Below are 16,442 nucleotides of genomic sequence, written 5' to 3'. Positions count from 1 at the left end.
TCCGTGTGTGTGCGCGCGCGCGCAAATGCGAGTGTGGGGTGCGTGGGTACCCGCGCGCGGACGATTGTGTGTCTATGCGCAAGTCCCTTGATTGTGTGCGCGAGTGTTCCGGCGAGTGCTCGTGCTCGAGTCTCTGTGCATCTACCCTTGCATCTGTCTCGCCGACTCTTTCACCCCTCCCCATCCATCCATCCACCCATCCATCCATCCATCCATCCATCCATCCATCCATCCATCCATCCATCCATCCGTCTGTCCGTCTCTCCAGGATCCGTCCATCCATCCCTATGCTATCTATCATTTTCCCTGCTCCGAAGGAGGGAGCCAAAAACCAACTTAGCTTTAGCTGGGCAGCCGGTACCCAGAGCTCGCCAGACTGAGGCTTGGAGAGATTCACACACCTGCCGTCAGACACCGCGTGGGAGGACAGGGGCGCGCTCTCACCCTCCCGATCGCCTCCCTTTTCCCGACGTAGCTCCAGGTGCCATCTCGGCCGCTGCCGTCCCTCGGGCCCCAGGGTCATTTCTCTAAGCGGAATCGTGGATAACCATTTTCTCCTGACTACTTCGCACACTTGTTAGGCAGTCCCCAAGACCCCCCCGCACCAGACGCACAGATTTTTTTTTTTTACCCCACTTTTTTTTTCTTTTTTGGAAGCAAAACTTGGGAGCCCTAGACACAAAAAGGCGCTGATGGAGCCGTAGGCGGAGGTAGAAGAAAAAAAGGGGGGGATAAGTTGCCCCCCTCTCGGACCCCTCCTCCCCCTTAAAAATTAATTCATTTTGTTGCTTTTTATTCCCATCACGTTTTCTTTTCTCCTTTACCCTCCCATTCTACTCCCTCCCTTTTTTTGTAAATTGGGTCTTATTGTTCCCTTTGTGTCCCTAATCCACCTTACATAAATCCAAATGGATGTAGCGGGCTTTTCTCTAGGGACCCAGAAGAGAGAATGAGGCCAGGGATGGGGGCACAACTCCGGGCGAGAGCGACCCAGGGCAGGCTCTACATTTTAAAATAATTAACAGACCCCAGGAATTCAGGCTTCTCGGGAAAACCAGGAGAAAGGCTGGCTTTAACTCCTCTGACTTCGGGGAGAAATGAGAGGAGAAATGGGCAGAATACAGGGGCCTGGGGCGAGATTGAGAGTCGGGGTGCGCAGGGGCAAGGATGAAAGCTTCCCATTCCCACCCCTCCCCCAGCCTGAAGAGCCAGCCTCGCCGATCAAATTAATAACTCAGTGGTTCCTTTGAGATGGGCCTTTCGACCTCCAGGCCTGCAGATCTCGGTGGGAAAGGAAACGTGGAGAGGTTAGGAATTTACTGCATCCTTTTCGATGCCCTAGGTGCCTAGGACTGTTTCAGCCCGGGAGGGGGCACAGCAGCTGGGTAGCCTCTCTCCCGGTCCCCGAAGCTTTGACACACAATTTTAGGTGTACCACAAGCCTACAAAATCTATTAGGCAGCAGTCTAGACCTAAAATTCAAACTCCCGTGATTTCCTCTTGGGTGGGGAAGGAGTCTCCGATTGTCCTCAAAAAGACCTGGGAAAGAGAATACTTCCATTCATTTGCATTCTAATTCTACACGTCTGCCATTCCCCCTTCTGAAACTTTGATATTTAAAAAGCCAGCGGATACCACATCCAGGGCCGATGGTGGAGGGGGGAAAAATGGTAGGGGAGAGAGCCTTTTCATGACCCTTTGAGTACTCTCAGATAGAATTCACTTGTGGCTCTGTCACCATGATGATGAGTTATGTGGTCATCTGAAACTTGCAAAAACAAATAACTCCAGTAGATACCAGACAAAGACGAATGCAGATTTTGCTCTGGAGTGCAACTGCCCTACATAGATATATTTATTTTTTGAATTGTACTTGAGATTCTGTATTCATCCTTTTAAGAAAATGAATCAACTGAGTCCTGGGATGGAATTTTAAATGCTAAGCAAGTTAAATAAATAAGAACTTGCAGATTTAAAGAGGGGAGAAGATCAAGTGAGTAATGATTATTTACATAAGTGAGACCAAGTTTAGGTTTTGATCAGGGTTGGATATGTGCGCCCTCGGCACATATGGAAACGCTCAAGCAAATGGTTTTTGTAGTATTGGCTTTTTGCAATTGGAAATTAATCTATTTTTCTTTGTTTTTTTTACAGTTACCTTATTGGATTCCAGATCCGTTCAGGGAGAACTTGGGTGGATAGCGAGCCCTCTGGAGGGAGGGGTAAGTTCCGAGTTCCTCTCTGCTCCAAAGGCTAAAAAGGAGTGATTAGCAACTTTCTAAGAGTCCTAATGGCTTGATTCTTGTTGATTGTGGTGAGGGGTCAGATTTCCGCCTCAGCCTATGAAGTGAATTACGCTTTGTTGCAGAAATCCTATACTCCCCTTGGATAGGTCTGTCATGGAACCAAAAGGGCAGAAAGGGTTTTCAGAATTAGGAGATTGGTAGAGGCATAGACTTAGATGTCTATTTAAAACTAATATACTGACAAGAAACACAATCTGGGGACCAAATTAGAATTTATGTCTATTACAGTGATGGCTATGAAGTCCTGACAGGGTTGATATTAAAGCAATCATTTTGTTTCCAGATGAGGAAAATGAATAAGTCAAGAGAGCAGGGAGAAAACACTTCTAATTGTAACTGACGCAGATATAGTTCTGTGCAGAGGCAGCAGACACTCTTTACCTTGCTGTCAGCACGACCCCAATGCAGCTGCTGTCCCCTTCCACACTGAGAGAAAGCAGTATGAACTTGTTCCAGGGGCACAGGATATGCAGACAACAGCAGAAACTTGAGCATTGTTGGTGTTGCATGTGAAAAGTTCAAGTATCTGAAATCTTGAATCTTTGGGGAAGGGGAGGCCTGATTATAAAGTATGAGGGAGCTCATCACTGTTCCTTTATTCTCAAATTTGCCATCACTCTCTCCACTGGAAGATTGAGAGAATAGAATTAGGTCAGTGGCCACATTCGCCTACCCTATCCTCCCCCTTTAATAACAGGTTAGAATGAATCAGGTTTGGAAAGAAATCAGCACAACAGGTATCTCTGGCTTCTGCCAAATTGAAATAACTCTCAAATCCTTTCAAAATTAAGCATATCATCCTACCTTTACATGCTTGATAGTCTATGACGGAGTCAAGTGATTAAAAACAATAGGGAGGAAAGAAAGATTAGGAGTCTTAACCAGGCAAAAATTGTAATGCCAACACCCAGTATAGTGCTTCATTCTGTCCACTGAATAAGCAATAAAAGGTTTTTAAAAAATTAAGATCCATAAAAAATGTTATAGAAGACAGGTTTCAAAAATAAGACAAGGCAAGAAATAGTCATGAAAATGGAGAATTTTAAGCGGTCTTTTCCCAAAGCAGGTCTTGTAATCCATTTGAAATAAAACGGAGATTGCCCTGCCTTCCTGTTTTTCTGCCTGAACTTGACTGCAGTTGGTTGGGTCTCTGTTGAAAAAAATTCCAGTCTGCCCTCAAAACCATTTTTTTTTAAAGGGAGGGAGAATGATTGGCAGGCCTCTGGCAGTGTAGACAGGCTGTATTCACCACTGATTGCAGGCAATTGCCCTCATCCTTTGAATGCGAAGAAAGGTACAGCTTTATCTTGTGAGAGTCAGACTCTTGTTAATCCTATACCCTGGAAAGGTCACTGATTTGGGAAGGCTTTCCCATGCTACACCAGGGCTATTGCTCTGTAGGTTGAATGTATTAGAACTGTCCGTAAAATTGAGGATTGAAGGTGTCAGAATTTCCATTAAAATTTTTAATGAGCCTTGTTTTTCTTACTGGCTGCTCTGAAGTTTGAAGAGAGAGAATGCATCATGTATGATGTTGGATCTGACTTGTTACACTAAACATACATGAACCTATTTAAAAGCAAAGGGTGATACATTTTGTAGTACAATCTATGGTCTATCTAGTTTCTGGAAAGCTTTTATTGCGATTTAATATGCTGCAGGCTTCCCCCCACCTCCACCCCACCCCCTCCCTCAAACTGCTGAAAAAGCACCTGGTCATGTTTTCTAGACACAAAACTGCTCTCTCTTGAGGTCTCTAAAAAAAACATGCATACTGATTGTTGTACACAACCGAGAACTTTTTATGGGCTGAATGTAGACAGAGTTTTCCTGTCCTTAAATATTCTGTATGTAACATTTTAAGTATTACTGCGTGGGGTTAGAAATTAAATTTTACTTGTGCATAAGAGAAATAGTCATTCCAAAATACATAGTAGCCATTGAGAAATTATGTCCCAAATTGTAAAAAGTTTAATTAATCTCTAGATTTTGTAATTGAAGAGGACTTTTTCACGCCTAGAGTGGTGGACGAATTAGATGTCTACCAAATAGGGATGAATTGCCTTTCAAAAGTTCTTCCTAGCTGAGCGGTAAAGCATATTTGAGTCTTTTGATTATTTTGAAATCTCTACTTACAGTTAGAACAGATCACATCTTTCTTGGCTGGAAATTTGGGATTAGAATTTTACCCAATAATGACATTTATTTGTCGTTGTTATTATTTTTTTTAAAAAGACAGAGAAATCTTATTTGACAATACTACCAAGTGAAAAATAAAAGATAGTCAGAGACAACTCACTAATTCTCTTGTTTTTCTATCACAAGCACAACATGAGAATAATGGAAAGTGATAGCTCCTGATGGCAACATTGTAGCAAAAAACTAATTTCTTGGCAATGTTCATTTAAAGGGGTATATTGAGTTTCTGACATGGATTGTGAAATACAAAACTAAGGGGAGATTTGTCATTGTTCTGGTGAATTGATCAGTGTGTTTAGACAATCAAGTTCAGCCTGGAAAATTCATATTAGACCTGAATTATCCTGCCTGAACTCTGTGGAGATAATCTCTATATGCTTTCATTTACATTGATAAATGTGTTTTTCTATATTCTCTTTGTTCTGAGATGAGAAGAATGCTGAGTAGTTTTTAATTTTTGAAGGTGGGGATCTATTTTTGGATTTACATGAATTTCCCAAATAAGTAAATTACTGGTAATTTATTACTTAGTGAATAAAAAGAAATTTTAATCACCACAGGGCACTTAATCCCTCCCAGCTCCAACTTTCATAACGGTAGCAGATGAAAGGGATTCAGAACTGGATGCACTAGAGCCCTTCACATAGTAGCATTTCCATTCATTAATGGTTTTCCAATGTACAGATGGAAAACCTGTTAAAAGATACATTCTGATTGTATGTACTTCATTTTATTGAATGGAGCTTTAAGTGGAGCTATTATACAACACACATTTTTTTAAACTATCTTTTTTTTCTTCTAGCTATAGTCACGTGTTAGATACTTAAGCCGATTTATACCAAGTCTATGTAAATGCACTACGGTAGATATTAATGAAGAATTAGAGGCTGCCTACCAGCCTTGCAGCCCCCAAACAATCTTCCTGCTTTTAGTGTTATTTTTGAAAGCTATGCGAGAGTGAAATTATTACTGTAGTCACAGTGAATTCAGGTTGCCCCACATTGGAATCTTTATGTTAGGAAGTACATTGAGAAGAAACCTCTACTGTCCTTCTTTAATTTGCCTGGGCTTTCAATCATAAATACCACTTAACATTTTATTTTCAACATCCTCAGAATATTTAGAAGCAAAGCATATGTGCATTCTTGTTTACTTATGTGTATATGTTTTAAAATAGGCACAATATACAAACATTGAATTGAATGAATGCTCTTTAAAAGTGTTCCACCATTATAAATGACAGTGTAATTGAGAAATCCAATCAGAGAATTTACTCTCTGTCTTCCCAGGATTACCAAAACCAGAATGGTGAGATTTTCTTTTCCTCTTTAAAGAGTAGTGACAGTGCCAAAAAAAAAAAAAAAAAAAAAATCGACTGACATTTTTTTAGGTATTAGAGAGCAAAGTTCTGACAGGAGCACCACTAATTAACTGATAATTGTCTTCCTTTGGCAAGCTCTACTCTTCCTGCTCTTAATTTGCAGGTCTCAGCTCTGTTGTTGAAACAATATGCATACTAGTTTTTCATTGATGATTAAATTTGAACTGTTGCCACTTGAAATTGTAGCTGTTGTAATAGGTGGATTTCAGGTTGTTAGACCACCACAAGGAACTGCTGAGAACTCATAAGCAATACATCCACCATTGCCTCTGGGTGTTAGGCAAAAGAATGGAACAATCAAAAAGAGAAAGAAACAAACAAAAAACAAACAAACAAAAGAAACCACTTCCCCAGTAAAATACTGTCTTATTAACATAAGAGGCTTTACTAGTGAGGATTGGTGCTCAGTTTTCTTACTGAAACAAAAATCACGAAAGTCTTATGAGAGGAATGCAGGATTGTCAGAGCACTGCATTAGGAAGTTTTGTAATGAATACATTTCCTTTGGAATTTTGCAGTGGGAGGAAGTGAGTATTATGGATGAAAAAAATACACCTATCCGAACCTACCAAGTGTGCAACGTGATGGAACCCAGCCAGAATAACTGGCTCCGAACTGATTGGATCACTCGAGAGGGGGCTCAGAGGGTGTACATTGAAATCAAGTTCACCTTGAGGGACTGCAATAGTCTTCCGGGCGTCATGGGGACTTGCAAGGAGACGTTTAATCTGTACTACTATGAATCAGACAACGACAAAGAGCGGTTTATCCGAGAGAGCCAGTTTGCCAAAATCGACACCATCGCCGCCGATGAGAGCTTCACCCAAGTGGACATTGGCGACAGGATCATGAAGCTGAACACCGAGATCCGGGATGTAGGGCCACTGAGCAAAAAGGGGTTTTATCTCGCTTTTCAGGATGTGGGCGCCTGCATCGCCCTGGTATCGGTCCGTGTGTTCTACAAGAAGTGTCCGCTCACAGTTCGCAATCTGGCCCAGTTTCCAGACACCATCACAGGGGCTGATACATCTTCTCTGGTGGAAGTCCGAGGCTCCTGTGTCAACAACTCAGAAGAGAAAGATGTGCCAAAAATGTACTGTGGGGCAGATGGTGAATGGCTGGTACCCATTGGCAACTGTCTATGCAATGCTGGACATGAAGAGCGGAATGGAGAATGCCAAGGTAAGACGAGCCATATTGTACTTTTCATTAGGGCTTAGTGCACATAATTAAATCAGAGATGAGACTAAATGGAGTCAAGCCAGTAATTAGCAGCCCCTGTGGGATGTGGTGGGACAGAGGGTTCTAATGAGTAAGTGCTGTAGCTCCAGGTGGCAAGGCTAAGACCGTTCTAATACTGACAAAATAAATGGTGCTGCTGTAATCAGTAAAGGCCAAACACATTTGCTAGCAGGCACTTAGATCTGAACTGGCTTGATGTAAATGAACACGCAGAAGAAACTGGGCTTGATTGATCCTTACTTAAAGAGGGTGACACATTTTCAAACCATAGTGTTCCTGTCTATAGACATAGTAAAACGGTAAAATCTCTCATCAAATGTATATATATTTGTACATGAACAATTTATGTGTGAAATTAGGATTGTTGTTTCAATTTCCTCGAACTGTGAAGAAAGTCCAGTCTTCCCCACTTTGTGGGCCAGTATAGACGTGACTCAGTATAGACATGGAGTGACAGTGTTTCAAGTACATTTGTTCCGCCAAGCATCCATTGATAGGGTCCCTAAGTGAAATTAATCTTGACAAAAGACTTCTTTATTTCCCAGAGGAGGTGATAAAGAGCTAGTAAGAGTCTTCTTATTTGATCTGTGGTCAGAGGCAATACTAAATTGTAATCCATTTTGGTTATTGAGTTTTGGAAGAAATCTAAGTGTTTTTATCATGTTGATTCCTATGTATCGTATTACTGAAGTGTTTTTTTTTTCTCACCTAAAGTTCAGTATATGCAATTCCTTCTTCCCTTATGTTGCTTTCTGTTGGAATATTGGGAAGTTTGTAAAAATTTTTTCTTATAGCAGCTTTGTTTCTGAGTGAGGGATGAAAGTAATTCATTTGTATATGGATTGCTCATTTCATGTGTGGAATAAGGCTAAAAAATCAGTTATCCAACGTGTTTTTTGTTTTTTTTGGGCTTGGTTTTTATTTTTAGTGGTTATCCATAGTCTGCTACTGCCAATCTTATTATGGTTACTATTAAACAGTGTAACTGTGGTCTCATCTATGGAGCCGATCAGATTAATCTTTTCTCAGGTTGATTGTTGAGCTGTAGACTGGATTGCCCATGGTTCATCTGATTTGGTGATTAAAGAGCCTGACTGCCAAACAATTTGTCTGGCATTTCAACCATTTTAATGAAAGGGTGGGATTAACTATGGGGTAATCCACTTGACTGACTGGAAATTAACAATTATAACCTAAAAAAAAATTGCATTTTTGGTAGTTTGGTGTCGAGTTATGTGTTTTTCCTTTCATCGTTTATACTTTTCTAAAGTGTCATTCCTGAATTCCTGATTGGCTATAGTTATTTCTAGGAGTAACTAACAATGAATGTCTTTTAACTTAATCATAAATAAAACAGAGTAAAGGCTGACTACTTTTTCTGTTGACAGAAAGTAATAAGGTAAACTTGGAAATTTAAAAGTTGGAATTTAAAGGAAATTCTTACTGTTTTATTTGTTGTTGAGTTAGCAGCTACTAGATAAACTGGACCAAATTTAAACCCTGAAGTATATTCTGGCGTTAATATCATAAAGTATATAAATGCATTGCTATTGGCACGTAAATTACAATAATCATAGAAGGAATAGTGAAGTGAGCAGGGCAATGACACCACATCACTTTTTAGAGTAAAGTATTCTGCCTTTTTTATTTTTGTAAGATAGGACTTACATATCTTCATATGTCAAGATTCTTATTTATATATATTAAAAAAAACAACACACCATTGCCTTCCATTTCCTGCTCAGATGTTCACATATCTGGCATTAGTACATCTATCTAATGTGTCATTGATTTTCAATTGTCACAGAGCCCAGTAACTCATACATTGCTACAGTGTGAAACTCCTTGACAGTTTTACAACCCAAATTAGAAGGAAAAGAGAAAAAGATGGAGGGGGAAGTGAGTATAAAGGCAATTGAACATGTTAGTGGTTTGCTTTATGGAAATAATCTCAGGTACCTAGTTAATCATGTGACTCATGGAAGGGGAGAGGCTCGATGTTCTAGGTTGAGTCCATTTCTGAGGAAACTGTTCCTAACACAAAGTTAGGTATTGAGTAGAAGGGGAAGGTGGGCTGAGCCACTTTTGAGACTCTTTTGTGTTTCCACACCTGTTATCCAGGTATTTTCTTTGCTACTGATAAAATGATTAACTCTTTCAAGAAGAGAGCTTTTGCACAAAACCTTGCACTTTCTTTGTTTTTAATGCTACCAAGTAAGAATCTCTGATGAAGTTAGGAAGGAAGGAATATCTAGAATGACAAAGGATTCTTAAATTCCAAACTTGAGTGAGAATTTTAAAAGATGACACAACTGTAAAAATTTTGGGAGTAACAAAAATGGTTGTCTTCATCTTGACATCATTACCAGGGTATCAGAAAAGCATCCAAGTGGAACAGAAGGAACATCAAGATAAGGACATGTGTCTCAGTTTGGTCACTTAGCTAAGTGACTTTGAGCATGTTTATTCAACCCTCTGAGTCTTGGCTTGTTCATCTATAAAATGAATTGATAGTAATTATACTTAGCTTACAGACTTGCTATGAGTACATGGTGATGTAAGATTGGTAAAAGTCACTTGTAGATCACCAAGCATGAAACCAATGTTAATGCTAGCATTTCTTTTACTACTCGGCTCTTCCCAAGGTCATAGCTAATGACTTTTAAAGATGTTGAGTTGAAGTGGGAAAAGGGAGGTCCATCTCCCAGCCACTCTTGGAAGTTAAGACTAAAGATAAGAAACATTGCCTTACCTTAATAAAGAATAATGTCTATTTTCACAGTTCATATTGCAAGTGATATTTGGAGAGTGTCATTTTTTTTCCCCACCCCTGTAAGAAAGAGAACTAACTTTCCTTTGAGTGAGAGAAAAGTGATTTGAGGGTGGGACAAGAAAGCGAGGGTGTAAAGAGAGCTTAAGAAGGGACATAATGGAGAACTGGCAAGTCTTCAGAACTGTGGCAGCAGGTTCCTCCCCAATTGTCTCTTCAATGGGTCTACTGTGGCAGGACAAATAGAAGAACAGGTGAAAGGTCACCTACTTCCTCATCCATCTTCCTTGGGGTCTGGGAGGTCAGAGTGAAGATTGATTAAGATCTTAAATGTTTGACAAAGGATCCCTTGGCAAAAATGGGCAGGGCGGGAGGGGGCCTGGGGCGCGCTGTTGTTTAAATTTAACCCTGGTCATCTGCTGGAGTCCTCGAGGGACCTTGGGGACAGAACTACACTTCCTCTTGGAGTTCTTACTTCCAAGCTGTACATGCTAATGGAGACTGAAGGATGGAGAGCCGTGTCAAAAGTGTGGAGAGGGGCAGGGTGATGGCGGGCTTGCCCTCTGAAGCAGCCGCAAGTTCATTCTGCTCTTGAATAACATTTTCTGAACCTATTTGGCTCAGTCTCGGCAGAACAACAAAGAGTGTGAGCCACTCATCTGTCCTCCCCAGGAGAGGGGCTGGCTGGAGGTCACAGCACTCACTTGCCTAGTGATTGGGTGCAAAGGATAAGAAACTATTCTAGTGAGTCTAGTTACAAGGCCTCCTCAGACTGTCTGAGAAAGGAAACAAAATCCACCTCAGACCCTCTCTCGCCTGACACACACACACACACCCCAGTGAGGAAATGTTCCAGGTGTTTTACAGGGTTGTTTTCATTACCTCAGAAAAAATATTAAGCAGAAGGACGAGAGGAAAAAATTCTTTATGAACTTATTTTTTGCTTAATGAAAAAGCTGAAAAATGAAAGGAAAGTCACAGATTTACCCTTTGTGAAATATTAATGAGTAATATGTTCAGAGAGTGTATAGAAAAATAAAACTAATAAAAAGAAAACATTCTTATAGAGTCGACTCTTAAGGTCAAGTAAATATTCACACCTGTGACAAAATTTAGCCAGATAGAAATCAGGACTTGGTGAAATACACAATTTTGCTATAAATTGTTTGGGGTCATATATATCTGGGACTTATATATCATTACATATATGATGCCTTCATATCAGCAAAAGGTATCTTATTAAACGCTCTTCTGACAAAGAACAAGACAGAAATACTTTGATGGCTGTAAAACTGAAATATTTCAAGTTTGTGCTCTGAAAAGAGAGACTGAGCTGTTTAAAAAAAAAAAAAAAAAAAAAAGATTACTTGGTTTTCCTAAGGACCTTAGGAGAAAGATTACTGGAAAGGAAGCATTTAAAATATAGTTCAGAGAGATGCTGTTTCATATCCTTTCCACTTTTGAAATTTTCTTCTACCTTTGAATCATGTCATTAAGATTCAATTGCTGGAATCACACGGCTGCTTTTATCTCCAGCTTTGAAGCGTGGCTATGATCATAGAAAGATGCAATTATTCATATACGAGAAGAACAGGGTTTAATTATTGTCCTTTTTCTGTTATACTTTTTTATTTCTCCTTTGTGTGACCAGGCTTCTTTTTGAGTGTGAATGATGCAATGGTGTCTATTTTCAGTTCACCAAAGCATCACATATGAATTATCTCAGTTAGGGATTTTTGAATATGGTACTTTAGATTTGATGACTTATTTTAGTTTCACTGAGCCTCCTTATACCTTTCAAAAAATGAATTGAGACATAATTATTCTTTTAAGACATAAGACTTTAGAAAGACTGATTAAATGGCTTTTTAGTTACTATGCGAAGCAGAGATGGTCATGATATAAATTTGACTTTCACATCATTGAACTTAAAGTTGTTCTTGGGAGGGAGGGGGGAGCAACATTTAATTGATGCATTTAACATTACTAGACAACTGCGGGCTTAATTTTGTTTGAGTTACCACTCTTTACAATTTGGCAGGTAACTCAAATATATCTTTATTACATGTATTTTAAGAAATAGCAAATGGAGTTATCCTCTTAATTGTCATCTTGTTTTTATGATTGTTGACTTGATCATGAAGGTAATAACTTTTCTTCATTCTTCATAATTGATGTTTAATATGTTGCAGTATGAATATCTCATACTTTAATTTTTCCCTTATTAGTAGATATTTAGGTTCTTAGTGTTTCTTGGTAATATTTTTAAGTAAACACTTTATAAATCATACACATACATTTTTATTAAACAATGAGTGATTAGTCTTGCTTTGTAACTTTTCTGGACAAGTGAATTTAGTAAACCTTTCCTGTCATGAGAACGTATGTGGAGGAGTGCAGTCCAGTATAACCAGACAAGTGACACCAGCGACGATTATGGAACATGGTGGGATCTCATTAAATGTTCATTGAATAAATGAATAAATAAATACATAAGGAATGGCGGCCTGTTTCATATTAAATATTTATTTGGCGGAGTAATGTTTCATGGAGTCAACATGATATATCAAAATCTTTGTATGCAGCTAATGTATTAATGAGGGCCTTGTTTACATTTCTTAGCTTCAGTTGGATCTTACATATTTTCATCATGTCTATGAATCATCGCTGTGCCTGAATGTTCAGAAATCGCGAAGCGCATGAGTGAACACCACGTTATTGTAGTACAACTTGGCTAAGCCCTGCCTTTGAAGTTGGAGACTTGCGTTTAGTTTCTAGTTGTGCTACTTAACCAGATGTGTGATCCTGGAGACTAACTTAACCCCTCTAATCTCAAATTCACGTTTGCAAATTGATGGCAATAGGATGTTACTATGTAGGACACACCCATACGCGTATAATCATTTATGCATAAAGGGTGTAGCACAGTGCCTAGAATCATGAAACAATCAGTGGAAATTTATTGTTAAACTTTTGTTGTTTGACAGAAATAATGGTGACATTGTAAGCTATTTGGTCACTGTCTGTTCAACAAGGAAAGCATTTCGTTTTGGTGCACAGTAGAGATTTTTTTTGGGGGGGAGAGAGGGGTGCAGCGATGTCACGTGACACATCACCAGGGGTACGGGATGGTGTGAAATGGCTGATCTTGGTAATTTTATATTGATCAAATCCTCTATTCCCCAAGTTACCGCACTAGTACAGTGGTTCCCCAAGTGTGTTCCAGTTGGGTTCCCCAAGGTCATGGAGTCTGCAAGGTTAAAACTCTTTTAATAATATTAAGATGTTATCTGCCCCAAGATGTTATCTGCCCTTGCCCTGTCCTACTCTCCTGCGTGGAGTTTTCCAGAGGCTACCTGATACGTACTATCTCATCAGATTGAATACATACGAGAATATAGCTGTCCTCTGGTAAGCCAGGCATTAAAAAGATTTGCAAAGAAGTATATATAAATAAATAAATAAAAATAATAGCATTCTTCTCACTAATTTCTTTTGCTCTGGGAAATATAGTTATTTTTTCATTAAAATGTTATTTGTGTTCACATATCATGGGTTGATTATTAGTGTTTTAAAAATGAATTAACAATTACTTACAAATTTTTCAGTTTCAGTTCCCAGTGGGACATAATGGCAGTTTTAAGTCACACAAACAAAAGCACTTCAGGATCTTCAATATTTTTAAGAGTGGAAAGGGGTTCCGAGACCCAAAAGTTTGAGAACCACTGCAGCCTGTTAAGTTTCTCTGGCAGGTACAGAGTGTGCTACTGTCTTGTTGCAGACCCTTCAAAACTTAAAATGAAATCAGAAAGCTCTGAAAACTGTTTCAGAATCTGGGAGATTTAGCTAGCTTAGGAGAATGGCATTTTATTTATTCAACCTTTTTTAGATGTTTCTATAAAATTAGACATCAATTTATAGCTCTTGGCTTTTTTGGAAAACCGTTTATCTGTGTCCAATATCATGGCTCAGTTCTCTTTAGTTTCGTGGTCTTTGTGAGAAGGAATGATTAAACTAGGCCTCAGCTGTCCCCAAGACCCTCAGAGACGGTATCTTTTTCACTTAGGGCATAAAACCTTTCCTCATTGAATCCCCTTACAGCTGGTACCTCTGAGCTGTTTTGGGCAGGAGAGCAGGTGAGGTCAGTGGGTTCCACGATCTGGAGAGTAATTAATAGTCCCATGAATAAATGGACATTTTATGAATATTCAGGGTCTATTTTGGCTTCATGGGAAACAGTCAAGTTGGTACTGCTTACAACTCCCTTTGGAGACACCAAGCTTTTTCTGGGTGAGTTTGGGTCGTCAGCTGTCTGCCGAGGGTTGCTTTTCCAGGCAGCAGATTCTTCATTTGCATATTCTGTATTTGCCCTCTTGCAAAACAGCACACCCATTTCCCCCTTTCACAAAGGCTTCCTTTGGCAACTCCAGCCAAAATCTCCGTCTGTTTATGCAGAACCCAATGATTTAGATGCCATGCAAATTAATTCGGTTTTGATTTGAATGCTTCCAGAGGTTGGGGTTGGGGGGCAGAGGATGGACTCTTTGCACAGGGCTCTTTTTGTGCACCTCCCACCACTGATCCGAGGTGGCCGCTTGTCACTCTGGCCCTTTGCCCCGTGAAAAACAACCCAAGCTTCTGCTGCTCGTTTTACTTTCACCTTTGGAAAGAAACCTTGCAGTTGGTGAATCCCTTGGCTTGCCTAGTTAGTGCCAGCTTCACCTGGAGTCTTGCTGTACTTTCTGAGGTGGGAAGAGATGAGATGGAACGCTCCAGATTATGTGAGGCATGTTTGAAAGTGTCCCAACAAAGGGCTTGAAAAATTGTAGAGTAAAAAAGATAAAATTCTTTGAAAAAGAATGGTCAGATCTCAGGAAGTTCCAAAGATAAGCTTTAGGTCACTTGTGAGCTGTGTCGACCTAAGTAATGTCCAAACCTATAGGGAAAACTGACTACAGTTGCCAGGAAACAAAATCTCAACGGATTGAAAAAATGCTCCGGAGAACGGCAGTTTTGCAGCTTGTTTTATACGTCAGCCTCAAAGGAGAAGACATAAGGAGGGTTACGCGAACTCCATTGGTGGTAGATTCAGGCGGTGAGAGAGAGCAAAGCAGGGAGATGTCTGGGATTGGATAAACAGTAAAATGGAGAGATGCATACTTTTTTTTACATTGGTGGGCACAGCAAAGTTAATAATGAACATTTACAGCACATAGAGATGGTAGTAGGGGAGCAGATAACAACAGGGGTTGCGGTGATGGTGGTCCTTGTGCCCTGAGGGGTCTGGAAAAGGAGCAAACGCTGACGTTTCAAAGGTATGTTATCTTAGATGCAAAAAGACCACAGACCGGCTCATTCAAGGCAAAGAGTGACCTTTGTCAAGGAAGCTACAGGCCCAGGACGTGACTACAGCCACTTTTAGTTAGGAATTTTTGTGTTCACACCATCCTATGTGGTTAATTTCTGTCTGTTCAGATTGTAGGGCTTGCCATGCTGGCTTGTTATGTTCAGTATGTGGCCTCTTTTTCTTCCACAGCTGGAGCCCGTTCATTCCTTTCTTCAACAAATAGATATTGAAAGTGGATAATGTACAAACCACCATTGGTATTTTCATCTGTGTTTCTATATTTATGAATGAATACATCAGCTGTGATACCTAGAATCACTTAGGTCCCAGATAAATCTCTTTAAAAGGTGCATTGACTATAATTCTGTTCCTTATTCCATATGTGTATTCACCTTGGGTGAAATATTACCTTCTGGATTCCTGTCTTCCCAACCCACCCAGTGTCTCCAAATTTCCTTTACCCTTTGCTTTATTCCCCTAGAATGGACACACAAGCACACTGTATATTTTGCCCAACAAACTTCACTCTCTGCTTGAAAACAGCCCTATCTTCAGAAGTCCGTGAGCTTATGTATTCTATAACCTAGGAGAAGAGGACATTGCATGAAATGTTTTTGAAGTTCAATTAGTTTTTAGTTTAAGCTAATTTCACAGGGCAGAAAATGGGCATAGCCAGACTTCGCAGTGTAATTAAGTGGAGGCAGGGTCAGCTAAGACAACATCTAAATGTGGAAGAGCTTTGGTTTAGCTCCACATGGTCTGACAAAGTTTGATGATGCTGTTCAAAGTCCATTTGGGATGGATTATTAGGATTAAAGAACAGCAGAAGGCTCTGTACTTGGTGTGTTCTCTGGTGTCATTAGTGGATGAGAAAATTCAGCTGCTTATCTGGCTCATTTCTAAGGATGGATTTAAACAGACCCACACTTCTCAACGGTGATCTTACTAACCTCTTCTTAATAAGTTACAGATCTCAAATTGCCCAAAATCCTTAAAATTCCATTTGAAGTAAGTTGATTGATAATTATCATCTCCCCTCTGTGTGCAGATATTTTCCGCAGCAGTACAAAGCTATGGTACAGTTTCTTAATTACCCAGATAATCCTGTTTGCTTGTATTTTTAAACTATGAAGTGCTGAGTAATTATTCAATTCTTAATAGAAGGCAAATGGCAATGCAAACAATAATTAGGACGAG

General features: G+C 39.8%; 1 protein-coding gene across 2 annotated transcripts in view; it reads left to right on the top strand.

The window, feature by feature from the left end:
• EPHA4 (EPH receptor A4) overlaps window positions 1-16,442 on the top strand; it is a 125,847-nt gene that overhangs the window by 1,051 nt on the left and 108,354 nt on the right. For both annotated transcript variants that reach the window (XM_019753685.2, XM_019753686.2), the window contains exons 2-3: window positions 2,155-2,222; window positions 6,405-7,068. In XM_019753685.2, coding sequence (XP_019609244.1) covers window positions 2,155-2,222; window positions 6,405-7,068 — 732 coding nt within the window. The remainder of the gene's footprint in view (window positions 1-2,154; window positions 2,223-6,404; window positions 7,069-16,442) is intronic.

This window comes from Rhinolophus sinicus, linkage group LG01 (assembly GCF_036562045.2).
Source record: "Rhinolophus sinicus isolate RSC01 linkage group LG01, ASM3656204v1, whole genome shotgun sequence".
Taxonomy (NCBI): Eukaryota; Metazoa; Chordata; class Mammalia; order Chiroptera; family Rhinolophidae; genus Rhinolophus; species Rhinolophus sinicus.
The sequence above is the reverse complement of the archived record's forward strand: the minus strand, read 5'-3'. Positions and strand labels throughout refer to the sequence as shown.